Below are 18608 nucleotides of genomic sequence, written 5' to 3'. Positions count from 1 at the left end.
CCAACAGAATCAAATACATTATTAACTATTCCCCTTCTGTACACATCAACGAACAAGCAGCTTCATTTGTTGGTTCTATTGTTGGTTACAGAGAAATGCCTCCTCCTCTATTAACAGAAACCGATTACAAAACGTTGTGTTGTTAGAATTGTGATTTTACATGCAGGCTAGAGTGTAAACCTCAGCCTGAACCTTAAATTGAATCAAAATAATCTATCGATAAAGACTAACAGAAATCCTTCTGTCTGCCACTGCTCAAAATGCCTAACCGAATAAGGCATCACTGCCTATATCATGACTTCTTCAGAAATAACAGATTGCAGGCATACGTAAGAAGGACAATATTTAGTTGAAATTCCAAAGCACTTCCACAATTTTCTCTCTCAGACATCATCATCCTATCTGGATTAAGTTAATAAAATTCCAGTACTCACTCAGTAAGTACAACAGAAAGAACTGCAAGTGTACTATCAAGTGCACAATCGAAGATAAGATCTAAATGGTAGACAAATAACCCTACTTCGTGTATCCGTTCCAATAATCTTGGCTGACTACTGAACGAACCCCCTAAAGACACAGCTCTAAGCTGAGTCAATTAAACAACACAGCGACTTTAAGAAAACCCCACCGGGATTGTTTAGCCTGAAGAAGAGGAGGCTCAGGGGAGACCTTATTGTCCTTCACAGCTACCTGAAAGGAGGTTGTTGCAAAGCGGGGGTCAGCCTCTTCTCCCAGCTAAGTAGCGACAGGACAAGAGGGAACGGGCTCAAACTGTGCCAGGGCAGGTTCAGGAGAGATAATAGGAAAAACTTCTCTGAAACAGTGGTCAGGCTCTGGAACAGGCTGCCCAGAGGGGTGGTGGAGTCACCGCCCCTGGAAGCATTCAAGAACCACGCAGAAGTGATACCAAGGGACATGGTTTAGTGGCCAATATTGGTGGTAGGTGGATGGTTGGACAAGACGGATGACCTTGGAGGTCTTTTCTAAACTTAATGATTCTAAGTATCTGTGCCACGTAATAGACACATGCCATCCCGTGGTCACAGACATGAAAGACCAAGAGCTGTGTAAATCAGCACACATACATATTCCACATTACTCCATCATTAAAAATACAAATAAGACAAACACTGTAGAGATCACCACTTCATAAGGAAAAGCAATATAACTGCAATAATTACACAAATTAAAATGCTAGTTTTCAAAATCAGCTTTTACTATCATAGTTGACATAGTCAGAAAATGCAATTCTCTCCTTCAATGAATTTCTCCTATAATGATACATTTCTGAAAGCAAAAAATTAGCAGGTTACTCCTAGGGATTCCTACAATTTACTGGAGGTAAGCATGTACTTGAAGAGTTCCTACACTGACCGGCAATGTAGTTATTTCATTAAAGTAATAATCTGAAAGCAATTGTGTCTTTGCACCACAGCTGCCTCCAAAATCCATTCCATTGGGAAAAAAAAAAAAAACCTTATCCAAATAAATAGTGTATACTTGAGCTCATTCAAGAAATACAGCACGAGAATATTAGTAATTAAACAGACTTTTCTCAGTATTCATGAAGTTGTACTTTTTTATTCTTTTGATGTAGTTAACAAAGTGGCCAGCAGAGGGTACCAATTAGCCATGATGATTCTGTCATTAAAGAGACCTTACGAATAGAAAGAACAAGAAATAGAGGCATGTATTTTGATTGGGATAATTCTGTCTTGTTCCTTCAGAACAGGTTAGACACCTTTTTATATGCTAAAGGTAATCAAGAAAATATGTCTATGACATTAGCTAATATCCATAAGCTGAAGCTGTTTAATGTCAATGATAAAATCTGTCTAGAAACAGATGATTTGTATTTAATTTTCTAAAATAAAAGGAAGATATTGGAATGGTCTTATAAAGCAATGACTTAGGGCAACAACAACGTGCACGTGCATGGTGGAAGACAATTCACATACACAAAAGCCCACTTCATAATGCTGAGTTTGAATTAGAGTTTTTACTCACCACCCTCCAGTTCTGCATGAGACAGGCTCTTCCATTTGGTTCTGCAGCTCTGTCCTGTATGCATGTATCCGTGCATTGCAGACCATCAGGTTTTTAACTGCTTGCAAAAGCTGGTCTTTCTGTGTGCTCACTGTAAGCAGTTTACGGATACCTTCCCGTATGCGGATTTCAAAGTCCATCTTTTCTTGGATGTTGCGCTCCTAGATATGCAAAACAACAAAGACTATGCATAAATTCAACTGACAGTACCCTGACTTTTACAGGAGCCCTATTTATTATGCAGTTGGGATAGAAAGCCCTAGTTAAATTATATGCAGCCATTACATTTGTTACTAAACGCAGAACGATTCTCTCCTTACACAAAGAGAATATTGTCAAACAGATTTGATATATACGTTATGCAAGCAGATTTCAAACCACATGCTAACAGTAATTCACAGCACCATCTGAAAGTTACTAAAAAACTACGTGGTTCAGTGTGTCATTTATGGGGTGATAGTATATAGTCCTCCCATACGGTCATTGTGAGGCCTAACTGAACAAAGCTTACAGAATACCTTTTTCTTTTTCAGTGATTTCAAGTACAATAATCTTAACACTCAGGAACATCATATCAATAATTAATTTCAAAATATCTGACATATTCTACATCTGAAATTTGATCTCATTACTTCCTTGGCTACTTTGAAAAGGGTTGAAAAACATGATTTTTCGCTTCTGGTAGACATATGATTTGAGTAACAACTAGGTGTGAAAAAAAGGAGAATATCCCAATATTTGATTGCTTCAGATCGTGAACTAGAAATCAGATGCTGCTTGTGTCATGCTGAAGTTACAACTATGCCTTGCCTAATGGCACAGTCATGCACCCAATGATTTTTCATTCCCAAGCATGACCTGTCCATCAGTCACTGCATCAGTTTTTCTGAAGGAGTGAATATTTTTTGTGTATTGTCAGAACATCTGGGAAAGCAACTTCTTTCCATTTCATGAAACGTTTATAAATTTGCATTATCCTTCACTTGCCATTTCAAACAGCTCTATCCACACTGACCCAGAAGGCGAAGGGCCACTGACTGCTGCCTCCAAAGGTCTGCTAGGTGCCACACGATAACCGTTTCCTCATGATGCGCCCTGACCAAACACAGTATCTCTGGCACATAAAAAACAACACATTATCACAGTACTGCTGTGATAACCCAGTAGTACTGGGCTTGCAAACATGTTGCAGATCAGTGATGAGGCTTTTTTTAACAGTGAGGAAGTGTCCCAGCTGCCCCTGGAACTGAAAGCATCATCTATTTTCAGCTGTATAGTGCTTATACATTTGAAGTCAAAACAAGTGCTCTGCGGACAGATCTATAAGCAATTGCCTGGAATTGGTACAATTTGAATTTGCAAGTTCAGTTATTCCAGCTGGTAGAAAAGCACTGGCAACTGGCTCTAACCAGAACAGAAATAGAAGGGTATTAATTTCCCAACATCTCAAGTACCAGAGAAATCCAGAACCCATGAAATGGGTGAGGCAGATTTTCTACTTAACTGGGACGCGCTGTCATTAGCTGCCTTTGACATGAGAAAGCAACCCTTTACAGCAGTCACAAGCAGCAGGTGGAAGCTCACTGCACAGCCACCAGCCATTCCCTCCTGTCTTTGCAGGAATGGCTTTTATTGCTTTTGAAGGCCTGATGCCATCATCTAAAGAGACTTAATGTTTCAGCTGTTCTTCCATCTGCTCGCAGAACATATCTCTTTGCAAACCACCCCCATGTGCCAACCCTAAAGGAAAAGCAGCTCCGGTCCATAAGCCACATTCAGCACGGCACAGCCCAAGCTGTAACACTCTACATTTCTAGCCACCTCAGAACCCTTTTGCAGTTTAGGCCTCTTGTTCTATTTACCAACCCTCCTGCTACAGACAGCAGCTTCATCCTTGTTGAAATGGGATCTACTGCCATACAGAAGCTTCTTCTCCCACACCTCAACACAGCAAGTCACTAAGCCTACACACATAAGCACAGTTTCCCATTTTCCTCAAGTAACAAAGGAAGCATTTGTTTCTGCTCTTTCCCCCGGGACGCTAAAGATCTAAGGCCTGCATAATTAGGCAAAAGCAGGACAAACGTGTTCCACTCTATCTGTTTGTGTTTAAGACAATTAAGAGGCATGCTGAGAACACAGTGATGATCAAGACACCACCACAAGGCACAACACTACAGAAGAGCAGAGAACTCTCCATCTCTACCCCCAGGAGAAACACCTGGGATGAGCATAGGTTACCAAAGCATAGGCCCTCCAGCAACAGTGGGCTATTTGGTGGTGAATGCCTCCCAGAGCTATCATCAGAGGTGGAAGCTCTACTGGAATTCTCTACAGCTGACACAGGAAGGCCTAGAAAGGCACCAGCAGACCATTCATTTTCATAGAATCACGAGTTGGAAGGGACCCTTAAAGGTCATCTGGTCCAAATCCCCTACAATGGACAGGGACACCTACAGCCTCCATCAGGTTGCTCAGAGCCTGGTCCAGCCTGATCTTGAACATCTTGAGGGATGGGGCATCCACCGCCTCTCTGGGCCACCTGTGCATGCACCTCACCTCCCTTATCGTAAAAAATTTCTTCCTTATATCCAATCTAAATCTCCCCTACTTTAGTTCAAAACCATTTCCCCTTGTCTTATCACTACACATCCTGCTAAAGGGTCTCCCCCTTCTTTCTTATGGCCCCCTGCTAGATACTGAAAGGTTGCTCTCAAGTATCCCTGGAGCCTTCTCTTCTCCAGGCTGAACAGCTCCAGCTCTCTCAGCCTGCCCTCCTAGGGGAGGCGTTCCATCCCTTGTATCATTTTTTGTGGCCCTCCTCTAGATGTGCTCCAACAGGTTCACATCTCTCCTGTACTGAGGACTCCACATCTGGATGCAGCACTTCAGGTGAGGCCTCACCGGTGCAGAGTAGAGAGGCGCAGGATCACCTCCCTCACCCTGCTAGTCATGCAGGTCTTTTGATACAGCCCAGGATACGGATGGCTTTCCGGGCTGCGAGGGCACATTGCTGGCTCATGTCCAGCTTGCCATCCACCAGTACCCCCAGGTCCTTTGGTAGGGCTGTGCTCTATCCTAACACCTCCCAGCTTGTACTCACAGTGGGGGTTGCCACAACCCAGGTGCAAGACCTTGCACTTGGATCTGTTACAGCTCATCAGGTGCACCTGGGCCCGCTGCTCAAGCCCATCTAGGTCTCTGAATGGCATCCATACCTCTGGGGTTGACCAGATCGCACCACACAGCTTGGCGTTATCTGCAACGCTGCTGGGAATGCACTCGATCCCAGCGTTGCTGCTGGTGATGAAGATGTTAAAGGGCACTGATTGCAGCACCAACCCCTGGAGAACACCGCCCCGTCTCCGTTCCCGTTCCAGAAGGAGACGCAAAGTTTACAGCAATTTCTTATTCTGCGTCCAACTTTGCCCAGCCCAGAAAGGCTGAGCGAGGCCCGCGCCTGCCCCTAAGAAACCATTACTCGTTCCTTGAGCCTAAGCTCACACACCCGATGTCACAAAGCCGACCCCCATCGCACAGGTCTCCCAAACACACAGCGGTCTCCCCGCGCCGCGGGTACGGCAGGAGGGCTCCCGCGGCAGCACGCGGACGGACGGCGACACGCGTGACGCCCCGCAGCGGGCAACCCGCCCCGCTCCACCCCGCCCCTCCTCAGCGGCCCGGCGTGACGCCCGCGCCTCACCCGCTCCGCGCCCGCCGCCCCGGCAGCGCCCGACCCGCGCCGCTGCATCCTCCTCGGCGGCGCCGCCGTTCAAAACTCCCGCCCTCCGCAACGGCCGCCGCGCCGCCCCGCCCCGCGCGTCCCGAGCAACGGCTGCGGCGGGACGGCCTCCCCGCGCCGCGCGCTCTGCCGCCCGGCGGCTCGTGGCGCTGCGGAGCCCGCCGCTCTGCGCCAAAGCACCGCGAAGCACGCGCTGTGCCCCGACCCATCTCGGGCCATCGGCGTCTCTAAAGCCGTTTTCATTTTGTTCCGACAGCTCCCTGGAATCTGTGGCAGCTTTCCAAGAATCGTAGACGCTAATTAAAATGATTTTGCAGTACGGTCTGTTCAGCAAATCCTCGCCTTACTAAGTCCCAGGATGTGAGTGCTGAGGGCACAAGGAGCCCGCGCCTGCAGCCCTTGCACGTCTCCAGTGACACCGAGCCGAATCGGTACCCTTCAGAAAGCAGCGGGAGTTGCACGAGCAGGACGTGGCCCTAATTAACGCCAAGCCCCCCCCAGCTGGGCGCCTATCTGCTCCTGCGCTGGTCCTGCTTTGCATTCGCCTGCTACAGGCCTTGGTTCTCCTTATAAAATCAAGCCTCGTGATTTGTTTGATCCTTCAGATACTCGATTAAAAAAATCATAGAATTGCCCAGGTTGGAAAAGACCTCAAAGATCATCGAGTCCGACCACAGCCTAACCATACCAGCGTAACTAACGACCCCCTGCTAAATGGCGTCTCTGAGCACCACATCCAAACGGCTCTTAAACACACCCAGGGATGGCGACTCAACCACCTCCCCGGGGAGCCCATTCCAGTGCTTAACAACCCTTTCCGTAAAGAAGGGTTTCCTGATATCCAACTTAAACTTACCCTGGCGCAACTTGAGGCCATTTCCCACGAATGAATGAAACGTTTCACCCAACTCCTGGTCCTTGCTCTCCGGGGAACACGAGGCTGTGGCTTTAAGCTGACTTTCTGCAGGGGCTGCACGGGGCGGGATGCCCTCCCCGCACACCGGGCCCACGGCACGGGTGCCCCACTGCTACTGCTGCTCTCACACCGACCTCAAGCAAAGATGGCCTCGTGCCATCTGCATTACCTGGAGCCTCGGGAGCAGCAGGCCGCCGTTCTGCTCCTCATTTCCAAGTAACTCCAGCAGATAGCGATGGAAGCCCTTTCAACGCATTCTCCTCTCCAGACCACGCCGGAGAGCCCCAACACCGGAGGGCACAGCCTGCAGAAGCAGGGGAATCCCGACGGCCGTGCTGGGCTGTGCCCGGAGCAGAGCAGCCCGGAGTGGGCGGGGTGAGCAAAACGCAGCCTGCCTCCGGGGCTTGCTCAAACGAAGGACTTCTTCAGCTGAATCCTGCCTTCGCACATCCTTTATTTTCCACTCTGTTTACAATGCAAAGCATTTAGCTTCCTTCTAGCGTCAGGGAAACGGCACAGCAGAGGAAAGATCATTGTCTGCCCAAATCACCCCTCCTCTGGAGCGTTACATCAGCATATTATTTTAAATGCTAGGCCCATCGCTTTAGTTTAGCAGGTACAAAATGTCTACACCTACTCTTGACAGCGCTGCAATATTTTCCTTAATTTCTTGGTTCCCACAGCTTGCTACACCTACTCCTTGAATATCATCAGAGTGTGCCAGTAGAAATCTATTCAATCCCTATTCAGATTTCACCCAGGTGGAAATGTAGGAAGGTTTGTACTGGATGCCTGGAAAAGAATTTGCAAGGCTTTTAATAACTGGTTTCTACTGAGTTCATTTTAAATTGAAAAGCAAACCACGGGTTAACCAGGCAGAAACTCTGGGATTTGGGGTGTTTACCTGCACACTTACTGGAGACGAGCTAACCTAAAAGGCACAGCTGTTACCACCAGTAACTCGTCCCTTCATTTCAGCCAGCTGGGGTCATTTAGTCTAACCAATGGTTTAGCTGGACAGAAAGCCAACACTGAGTCCTACGAAACAAATTAAACAAGGTTACTAACTTATTGTCTTGCATTTCTGCTTCAGTTTTGTCTGGTTAATGTGAAAATTAATCATCCAGCCAACAGCAATAAGCTACCACCTAACCCTGCTAAGGCTTCACAAAAGCAAAGTTTGAAGGCTGCGTTTCATCTGAGCAGTCTGAAAGCAGGCATCTTCTCTAGGGCGGTCATGGACTCAGACAGTGAACGTATCATCCCAAAATGTGCGAGTGCCTAAATTATTTAGGATGCATCATCCATGCCTTTCTCTGACAATTAGACACAGAGGCCAAAGTAGCTTAGCATAAGCACTTGTTTTTTCAGGTTTACACAGATTAGGTCTACCTTGAGAGCTTCTTTATCTTCTGTTCTCATTTCATTACTACACATTTTGCAGCCCTCATTCTGCTGCTCCAGTGCTCCAAATGGCACTGGGCTCACCCCTCTGTGCGATGCTTTTCTGTAATATTTATGGCACCACTAATTAAACATAAATACAAGGGGCCTCAATGAACTATTTTGGCAACAACTTCATATTCCCATTGGATTTCCAAAAGAAACAGTAAAAGGATGAAAAAGAACAAGGAATTCGTTTTCCTTTTCCCAGATAAGAGTACAGAAACTATCTCTGCCCAGTATTGGAACCTTAAGTCAGTCCCATCTCAAACTGAAATACTTTAGTCCCTTAAAGACACCAGATGTGGGATAAATGCACTCCAAGGATGTTTTGTAACAGAAATCACAAGTTGCAAAAAATCCACTGCCACGTGAATTTGGAAAACAGTTTCTGAGTTCAAACCTGAGAACATTAAAAGTTGAATGACACTGTGTGACTTCAAACTGCAGTTCCACGATCCTCTCTCTTTTCAAGATGCTCATGCACAAACAAGTTATGAAGCACAGTTAGCCAAGGTAGACCAATCCCAGATATTCCTCTGCTTCTGCCTGGGAGACCTGGGGCACTGGTTTTGAAGTTGATTCAGCTGTGGTCCTCACACAGGTGGCAAAGTCACGTTCCTCAGAAGCCTCCTATTGGACAAGGATCCTCACAGGTGGTTGGCAGCTTCAACGAGAAGCCTTCCTCCAGCTGAGAAGACGCTGGATGTGGACACAGTGTCTGATAAAGCATAAGTTTAGCAGCCTTTCCTTACTTTTACTGATTTATACCTCTCTCTTTTCAGTATGACTTCCTATCTTCACAGAAGTTGAAGGACCTAAATTATCTTTAATTCCTTTCAAACTCAAAGTTGGTTGAAACTGGCTACTTGGATCCACTACTAATCCGGGCACTTTTACATGCACACACAAACTGTGGTCATAGTAAACCCAGAGAGGTCCTTTCCACTGCTCACTATTAGAAGGATATTCAGTATTAAAAAGGCTTTCTAGCAGATTCTGTGCTGTCATATCTGTATCATACCCGGGTTTCTTTGTTGGGCATGCAGTCCTGCTCTGGTTTCTGATGTAATTACTGCAGGTGACATTTGGTGTGTAAAATGCCCTCTCCGTGACAGCTGCATCTCCAAACGTTGGCCGGGCAGCCGACTGGTGAAGTCACCACTTTGTGCTACAGGAGAATCTCACACAGCATTTGATGTTCCACTTTTAGCATCAAGTTTGTTATGATTTTTCCATCTTGCATGTGCAAGTGAAAAGTCACTGGATCATTTAAACAGTTTGTCACGTCAAATTTGAAACAGAGTAAGTGCTCTGAGAATATTGCAAATCTAAAGATAAACTCCTATATGAGAAAATCGTGACAGGAAGCACGTTCCCTTTGTTACCCACAGAACTACCATCTATTTCTGGGAGAACAGTTGTAAGCCACTTCTGACAATAATCTCTCAGTAAAAAGGAGAGCTTCTCCATCTAGCTCAGTAGCAGGGCTGTTGTCTGAAGGTGGATACAAGCCGAGTATTTGCAGATGGTCCTCTATTTTTTTTTTTTAAATACAATTTAGAGAATCTCTGAAGCCCACAACACACAGCCAATGGTCTCTGCTTGAAGTGAGTCTGCCATTTGGTCTGATTTTTTCCAAGTGCCAGAGTACAGGCACCTAAGGAGTGAGAAATGGCAAAGCCACATGGTGCTGAGGCTGAGCAACATCAGGTACCGGGTGGGCAGCCACAGGCATTGAAGTTCCCTCAGCGCTGCAGTACTGCTACAGCAGTAACTAGGGACTGTCCCTTAGCAAGGCACATTCTGGGCTGATGACTGCCATCCCAAATAACTGAGGCACAATAGCCCATATGGAGGGCCCAGCAAAACCACAGCAAATCAGCACTATTTCTTTGCATTTCACAAATTTCTAGGTTGTTTTGATCCTGTCCCAGGGAGGATATTTAAAGGGGCATGGGTAGGAACCTAAATTTACTACAAGTGTTTACTTTATCCTAAGTAATGTTTCTCTTCAGGATGCCATTGGTTCACCTCAATAGCTGCCCAGTTAGGCGCAGGGCTGTAAGTGTCTATAGCTCTGTAACACTTCCTGCCACAAAGCTCTCATTTCTTCTGCTCTTTTCTAAGTTGTCATTGGGTACTGGCTACACTCGTCAAACTGATCAGGCCAACAAAGGGCTAAAACAGGAAGGATTAAGGCAACTGTTATTTCAGAGCACAAAAACAACTCAGTTAAAACCAAAGAATAAAAAATTACTACAATTTAAAAGGCACGTAACAACTACTTGGTGCTGGAAATATCTATCACAAGTTTTAAACCTCTGGTCCTCAAGGAAAATATCACTTGCAGTTATGTCCTATTTCTCAGTGAGATAGAGCACAAGAAACCATTGAGCGATCATCTGCTCAGGTGCTTATATGAAAAAAAGAAACCCACAGGAAAAGCAAGGGGATTTAAATGTTTAGAAGCACCAGTTTTCCATTCCAAGAGTTCCTAGTGCCTCACCTCCACCAAACCTCCTCCCAAACCCAAACTCTGCTAGTATTTTCTCCTGCCACCAACAGTTGGAGACAAGGGAGCGCCCTCCTTCAGCTGTACTGAAGAGTTATGAGGACAGATGGAGGGGGTGAGGCTGTGCTCTTTCTGTTTGTTTTTCTGAGCTTTCTTTGAGCAGTCTGGAGAGGGTGTTTCCCTCTCCCTTGGAGACTGTCACAGCAGTGTGAAATAACTTACCTCCACAAGACCTCAAAAGAGACAAAACAGGAAGCATTTGTCACGTCACGCACTGCAGATTCTGGGACTGACTTCAGGAGGCTCTTCATGGGGACAAGCCTAGGATCAGAGACACAGCCTTTTATATAGGTGAGGATTTTTTGTTGCATCACTCAACAGTTAGATCAAAACTGTCTACTTTCACATAAGAAGGACTAAAATATATTTTTCCTGAGGTACAGAGATCTAAGGACAGAAATATCCTGCAAAGCAAATGTGGTCTTGTTAATTCCTCACAGCCAAAGTGAGGGTAGGATGTTTTCTTCAAGTCCACTACGACTTCAGTGTAGGATGTGCCAAATACTTTGTTCTGTTACTTCATCTCCCTTTGAAGTCAACCCAGAGGAAGGGAATGGAACTGGACTACGTCTATGCTCTCCCCATTTTGAGATGGAAACATTTCTTGCTAATAATGGCATTATTTGCCTAACAAGACAACCCATTTTTATTCATCGTTACGAAAAAGCAGAGGCTGAATAGCAAATATGAGTACCATATTTCACCTGAGGTTGGTTTGCCAGAGATTTCTATAATCCTTTTAGCCATTTTACGGCCTGTTAAATGAGCTGAGACAACACTTCGTGTCATTGTTAGTATTTTAAATTACAAGTAATGGTAACAGTAAAGAGCGCCTCACGTTTTTACAGACAATTTAATCGAGAAGAATAAAAATTACTAGTTATACTTAGATGCATGTATGAGCTACACACATGCATATACTTAATTGCTTATTTAAAAAACCAATATGAGTTGTAGGAAGCCATTTCTAGCACTAGATCCTGTGTTTGTGCGGTATCAACAAAGTGCAGTCACGTGGTTTAAAGAAAACCCAACAAAAGGATTAAAGGTTTCAAGAGGGAACAGGAAGCTGAGAACATGCCCTAACTTAGTTCTGAAATGCTCATGTGAGTCTAACATATGAATTAGTCAATGACCCGGGAGACAAAAGCAAGCCCTATTTGGACGGGAGCAGTTTGTGTTGTTTCTGCTCTGTGCAGGGGTATCTATGCAGGTGGCTACAAATGACACACCTAACAGCCACCTGGCTGCAAGAAATCCAAGGAAATGATAGGAAGGCCCATGCTGCACAACTCCATTTTTTTTTCCTTTAGTCAAGACATATTCAGTTTCCAGTCTCACACTGCACTAGAAGCACTGAATCACACAGCCTTCAGGACCTACTATCTGAAAGAGAAGTTATATGAAAACATCTGTTTTCAGCAGTCTTGTTTTATATCAGCTGTCACATCCTTCAAATTCTGTGTTCTCGCGTTTTCATTGCAGATGTGGCAGTGGCACAGCATTTTCCAGAGCCGCGTCTTTTATTTATGCAGTTTTGCAGTTTCTTCCAGGGACTGTTATCTTGTATAATTGGCCACAGCACTGTGCTGCCTGCTGCCTGCTTGCTACCTGCACCTATCTTTAGACCTCAGAAGTTCCTTGCACTTTTTAGCCCCTATCAATGAGGACACTGTCAACCTCGGAGCCTTCTTTTGAAAAGAATCTGCATAAAGCCATCAGCTAAACCTGCTCGAGTGCCCCTACTCTGTGCCTTCCAAGTGATAAATACTAAAGATAACTCCTCATGTTGTTCAGAGCACTGTGGATTTAGGATCCACTAAGGGTAGTATTCATTATAACAAAAAAAATCTGTCCTTGAAAGGACAATGAGTGCACACCTAATTTTGCATGACACAAGACTTTATTTATACGTAAGCCATTTGGCACATATCACTGGATGTAAAAACCAGCCCGTCTCTGCAGTGAATCAGGACTCCCACAGTTCATAGCAGCTAGAGGAGAGCAGGGCTGCGATGAGACAAATGACACACTGCCTTTATGCTAGCCCCATGCGCCCAGGTGAATTTCACCCCATGTGTCTAACTGAGGTCTGTCATTAACGTACACAGTCTCCTGTGGAAGAGGCAAAGGACTTCACACTGGCTGTGCAGCCATGTTGCTCTTCTCACTCACAGCCTGAGAAGGTACTTGACTATGACATGAACACAGAATGCTGCCCATGAAGCCAAAACAACGGAGAGGATGCTCTTTCATTGCACTCACACTTAGAAACTAATAAGTGCTCTCAACTTTCCTTTTTCCTTTTATGCCCACCCCTCCCTACAGATCAAGTCTACCTTCTCTACATCATATAGGAAGCCTGTTGGCTTACCTGAGTTGTTCTGAAAGCCCCACTGATCCCACCGCTCAGTGTTCAGCTCACACAGCAGCCTGCAGCCCACCTGTCCATCTGCCAGGGCAGCAGCTGGGCCCCCAGACCTTCATGTGTAATGCAAACTAGAAAATGAACTGTTTGTATGAAAACCCAAAAAGAGGAGCAAGGAGGAAAGAACACAAAACAAAACTCTCCCTGAGCATCCAATAAAAACAATAGACTTTCAGATTACATTAAAGATGCAGGCCTGAATTGCCTTCTGCATTTCTATGTGACGTTTGATGTCTATCTTAGCAGACCAGGTGGAGGCTTTGCCTGTTTGACTCAGTGTTCGTTGTCAGCTTGTTCTGCTTTGTTTTCACATTCTGTTGATTTAGGCTGTTCTGTTAAATCAGTGTTCTGTTGATTTAACACAGATTCCTGACAATTCTGATGTGAGCTGCTATCACATGGCCCTTAGTGGATCCTTTGCCCATAAAAGAGGTGAAACAGTTCTGCAACACTCCTGGAGAAATGCAATTTCTCTTCCTCAGCATGTTCTCTATAGCAGGGGTACATATCTGATACAGATGCACCAGCACAGCGTTGGCAGCCGCCAGGACGGTTTCCTACTTCTTGTTTGCATGCAGATAAGAACGCCCTGATATCATCTTCCACAGCACAAGGGATCCTTAAGCAAGGCTGAAAAAAAGAGCCATCCCTGAACATAGCCACTCGCCATGCTGCCTGTCTACGCTGACACAGGAGAAGGGAATGCCACTGCTATAAAAGCGACTGACTCCCACCTCCCTGACAACAGGCCTTGCTGCAGAAGGCAAAGAGCCCCCAGAGCAGATGGCAGGGATGCAGAGGAGGGGAAGACAAAGTGCAGACCCAGTGCTTCCCACAGGGCCTAGATATGGCAGAGGACTGAATATGCCACCATAGCCTTTCAACATTGTTCTTTTTATATCTCTGCTTATGTAAATGAAAAAGACTTTAAAAATCCCAACGTATAGGATTAGTCACCAAGCAAGCTAATTATGTATTGATGGCAACTATCAATCCTTTCTAAGGCCTTTCTGGACACTTTTTTTTCAGTTAGGAAATCGGTGCGATTTATTTCACGTGGAAGGCAGTTGGTATGAGCTTTTAAAAGCAATACTCCTTACCATCCTGTGTCCATTGCAGAAAGAACACCAGCAGAATGAAATAGCTTGAACTTCTACTTTGATGGTGTGCTTTGTACTTTGGAGAAAACATCTATATTTTAGTAAGTCCCAATGAGGGAAAGGCTTTGCTGTAGGGTGAAATGTTCCTTTAAAGCTATCCTGGCATGTTTTTTACTATATTTCACTCTGCTTTTTTTTTTTTTTTTTTCAGTGGGACAGCTTAATCCAAAAAGGATCCCTTCCTTCAGCAGACTGCATCTCACTTTGGAAGAGCTCTGGGCTCCCCACCTCTTAGCTCTGTTCCATCACCTCATCGCTCAATTCATAAATCTGCTGGCTAATCCTACAATTAGTGCCTGGACTGTACCTCCCTTGCTGTACAGAGTTGGCTTAAGTAAGGCAACTTTGCTGTGGCCACGTTCCTGCTGAAGTGTCCCCACTGCCACCAACAATGCTGTGACTCTGCACTGCTGCTATCTGTCCCTGTACCACACCTGGAGGTCTCAGTGGTGTTGCCAAAGGGCTGATGCCTGCAGGGCATCTCAAAAGGGCAACAGTGTGGGGAGCAGAGAGAGACAGCTCTGTTACAGGGCTGCACTCATTCTGGTGCTCATTCAGAACTTAACAGCTCAGACTGTCACACCCCTAGGAAAAGGCAGTGGAAACTTCAGATGTTCCTGTCCCTGAGGGCCTCCTTCCCAGGGTTATGGTGCCCTGGGACTTCTGCCTGCAGCAAAGCAGCTTCCATCCAGCACAGAGGCAGGTCCAAGCATGGGGCTGCTACCAAAGCAGTTCATACTGCCCACTGGAGCATGTCTGACATAGCCCAGGTTGGGTGTCCCCATTTTTGTATGAAAAGAGAAGCCTCAGCAGGGGAAATAATTTGCAAGAAAAGGGGCTGCATCAAGAACACAGCCAGGAGTGGGCACCCAGCCTAGCTCTGCCTTTACATATGCCAGCTTATGAGCCCATACAACTCTTCCCCTTTATAATGAGCGCACTATACCCAGCATAGCAACCCAGTTTCAAGAAATTCCTCCAGCTCTTCCTCTCTCTGGAGGTGTTAGTTATATTTTATTTCATCTCCTAGCTAACCAAAGTAACTTTTTTTGAGGAAAACTTAAAATGGCTGAAAGGCAGGCCGTGCCTACTGCTGACACGCCTCAGTCTTCTCCCGTCTTTTGGAAAATATGCCTGCAGCCATCTCACCACATCACAGCCAAACCGCCGTGACATGACAGCTCTCATCGGGTATGGGAAAAGCAAAGTGCAGATCAACCCACAAGAACACTGCGCTCCTTTTCCAACCAAAAAAGCATGAAACAGTACAGGTAGAGAAGAGTGAAGTTGAACAAATTCAAGCTCCAGAGGGAGCTGGCCTACAAGATCACTAAGGAGATCCAAAAGTCTGCTGGAAGCTGATGTCAACCATGGCCCAACAAACTGCTTCAGGAGCAAGAGAAGCCACACAGCATGCAGCCTCTTGTTGTGACAGCAAAACTCATTTGAAAATGCAGATTTCACCTTTAAAAAACAATCAAAAGAAGGTAAACTGACATTCAATGATCAGATCTAAGGCTCCCCTAAAAGAGTAGCAACAAACTAGCCAGCACTGGGTATCCACGCAAAGCCAATGCGTACGTTGCTCTTCCTTTTGGTTCAGTGTTGCTGTAAGTACTGCGCTGCTCAATTATTCCACCATAAATGCACTGCAGAAAGTCTTTTTCCTGCCAGGTGGGCATGGGTGCCTGTGACAGCAACATAAACTTTGCTGTATGGCTGATCCACTTTGAATTCATCTGCATACAAAGCTAACACGAATCCTGGTCTGAGGCACCACTACCATGAGAGTCACTGAAGTAGCCCCTACAGGTTTCTAAAGTCTTTCCTTAGATTTCATTCCTGCTTTTCAATAAAAAAGAGAGGAGATGATAAATACTAAATGCGGGTAAGTTTCAGCATCTCCAAGTAACATGTGCATGTGTAGTTAATGCCCAAACACTGAGAAAAGCACCACGCCTTCCAGCATCCAAATGAGTAGAACGGGAAAGTGCACCTATTTCACACACAGATTTACAGCGCAGTCAGGGGATGTGGTGCTTGCCAGAGCACAACCCAAAATCTCATCTGTATGCAGCAGTAAAGCACGTGCATTTGTGTGTAGTGTATGTATCTTTACATACCTACACATCGCTCAATAAAATGTCCACAACAGAAACTCAGTACAGATTCATGCCTCCTGCAGTCTGGCTGGAGCACACAGTAATGACCAGAGCAGGGAGAGTGGGCACGATGAGCAGAGACTAACCTCTCCGACACTCCTCTTCAAAACCAACCAGTGAGCAAACAAGGGAGAGCAGAGGCTGATGAATGCAGCGAAGCTGTTAGTAGTGGATCCAGCTCTATGCCACAAGAAAAAAAAAAAAACCCACAAACATTTCAGCATTGTGAGCCTGAAGGGGAAAGTGGCTACAAATAAAACAGAACTGACTCACCTATTCTCCTTGTCTAGGATGGGAAAAAATTGGAAGATAAACAACATGCGTAGTTATTGCAAAGCAAACTGGTTTCTCTCAGCCACCTTCAGTAAAGCGGAATTGTCCACCAAACAAAATTTACTTCTCTTCTGAAGTATGATTTACGCAGGAAGAGGTCTGCTTATCAGTTTCCACGCAAAATCAGCAGCTATCGGACGAGGCATGGCAAGTACAGATCACTGCCTGAAAAAGCTGAATATTGTGAACGTTTTCCACACTGCAGCAGGCAGGCTGGGACATGCTGACTTCACTTAAATAACATTTACCCTTCTGGAAGTCTTACTGCAAAGTGTTTAAAAGAGATCTTGAAAGAAAGAGATGCATACAAATAAATAGGATAATGCCTCCCCAGCACCTGGCAAAATTTCAGAGGTGAGTCATACATTATGGCTGTGTACATTTGGGCTTTATGTGAGCGACAGCATTGGGCTCTACCCACTCCAGATTTAAATCACAGGGGATGAAGCTCAGACATGTAATGGATGATGTATGTTCTCCACTGCAGAACACACACAAGGTGAGACTGCTCCTCAGTGACTACTGAAAAAACAACTGAACTGCACATCCAGATGGGATTACCCAGGAAATGATGAATAGAATCCTAATCCAGCAAAACAAACATCTACAGTACAAGTTAGAGAAATCTTGGATGGAGAATTACTGAGTACTTCGGATGTAACTGATCTAGGCCACATAGTTCAGCCTGCAGCTGACCTGGCTTCCTCACAGCCATCCATGTTTGCTATTCCCAGGACCACAAGGGCTCACATTATGGTCAGTGTTGCCAGATGTGGATGGATCCCCAGGCAGCAGCCCACCAGGCTGAGCGTACCTCACTTCCATCTGCATCTCCCCCAGCATCAGTATTGACCTGGAGAAGTAGTGCAGGATGGAGACAACGGAGAAGATAATGGAACAAGGAATAGCAGCTGAGAAAATGGGTGCCAAAGCAGGGTCACAGCTGTACGTCTGGTCCTGCTGAAGTTCTCCTCCAACAAAGAAACAGTCAGGAACCCCAGGACCTGAGGTGAGCATGGTTCAAAGCTATCCCCCCTGGATGTCCCTCCTCGTGCTTCTGTACCACATCACGACAAACTGGGCAGCCGCAGCCAGTCAAGGTGACACTGGACAAAGAAGCTGAGCAAGAAGTTGCAGCCCGGCCGGTAGCCCACACACTTCAGAGATTATCTGAAGCACTGAAATGCTATTTGAGCAGCTTCCTTTGATGTGCCATCTGGTGAATCATTTACCGGGAATGTCTTAATCACATCAAAGGCATCTATCAATGCAGTGCATTTCTCTGTTTAGGGCTGCCTGCACACTGCACTCAAGGAAGAGATACATTAGCACAGAATTAAACTTTACCACACTGCTCTCTCCCACAGTAATAAAAAACCCCAGCATCACATTGCCCCAGGCACCAGGTTTCAGAAGAGTATTTCAGCACTACTCCAAAAAGGCTGTGACTTTACCATCAGCTTTGTTCGCGTTTTCTATGATTTATAACAACAGGCACCCATCTGCGGTACAAAAAAGCAGCAGCAGAGAAGCATATTCACCGACTGCGGGGCAGTGCGCCCAGGCAGTCCTTCCTTCTTGGAATGAGAAAACCACCAGCGTCCGCTGCCTCGAGCCCCGAGAGTGAGTGAGGGCACCTTTACAGGAACAGTCTTTCTGGCTACGGAACCTAGGTCGGAAGCAACTACAAGGCCAGGCGCAGTCGCACGGAGCGCAGGGATCCTGGCGACGGCCCGCAACCGCGGCCCGGGGGAGGCCGGCGGCCCCGGCCCGCCGCGCCCGAACCCCGCAGTCTCCGCCCGC

The 18608-nt window shown here is 45.9% G+C and overlaps 1 protein-coding gene across 24 annotated transcripts in view; it reads right to left on the bottom strand.

Moving 5' to 3' along the window:
* Window positions 1-18608, bottom strand: part of RTKN2 (rhotekin 2) — a 220277-nt gene that overhangs the window by 30307 nt on the left and 171362 nt on the right. For 15 of the 24 annotated variants that reach the window (XR_005860616.2, XR_005860615.2, XR_005860617.2 and 12 more), the window contains exons 1-2: window positions 5750-5813; window positions 2008-2207 (exon numbers count right to left, since the gene is read on the bottom strand). Coding sequence is in view for 20 of the 24 variants with exons in the window: in XM_025151519.3 (XP_025007287.2) it covers window positions 2008-2207; window positions 5750-5797 (248 nt within the window). In the remaining 4 variants the exon portion in view is untranslated. Of the gene's footprint in view, window positions 1-269; window positions 284-2007; window positions 2208-5749; window positions 5814-6644; window positions 8869-10884; window positions 10984-16558; window positions 16653-18259; window positions 18607-18608 lie in introns of those variants that run through there. The other 9 variants (XM_040702369.2, XM_046942830.1, XM_046942829.1 and 6 more) reach the window with 7 other exon arrangements.

This window comes from Gallus gallus, chromosome 6 (assembly GCF_016699485.2).
Source record: "Gallus gallus isolate bGalGal1 chromosome 6, bGalGal1.mat.broiler.GRCg7b, whole genome shotgun sequence".
Lineage (NCBI taxonomy): Eukaryota > Metazoa > Chordata > Aves > Galliformes > Phasianidae > Gallus > Gallus gallus.
This window is presented reverse-complemented; position numbering and strand designations above follow the sequence as displayed.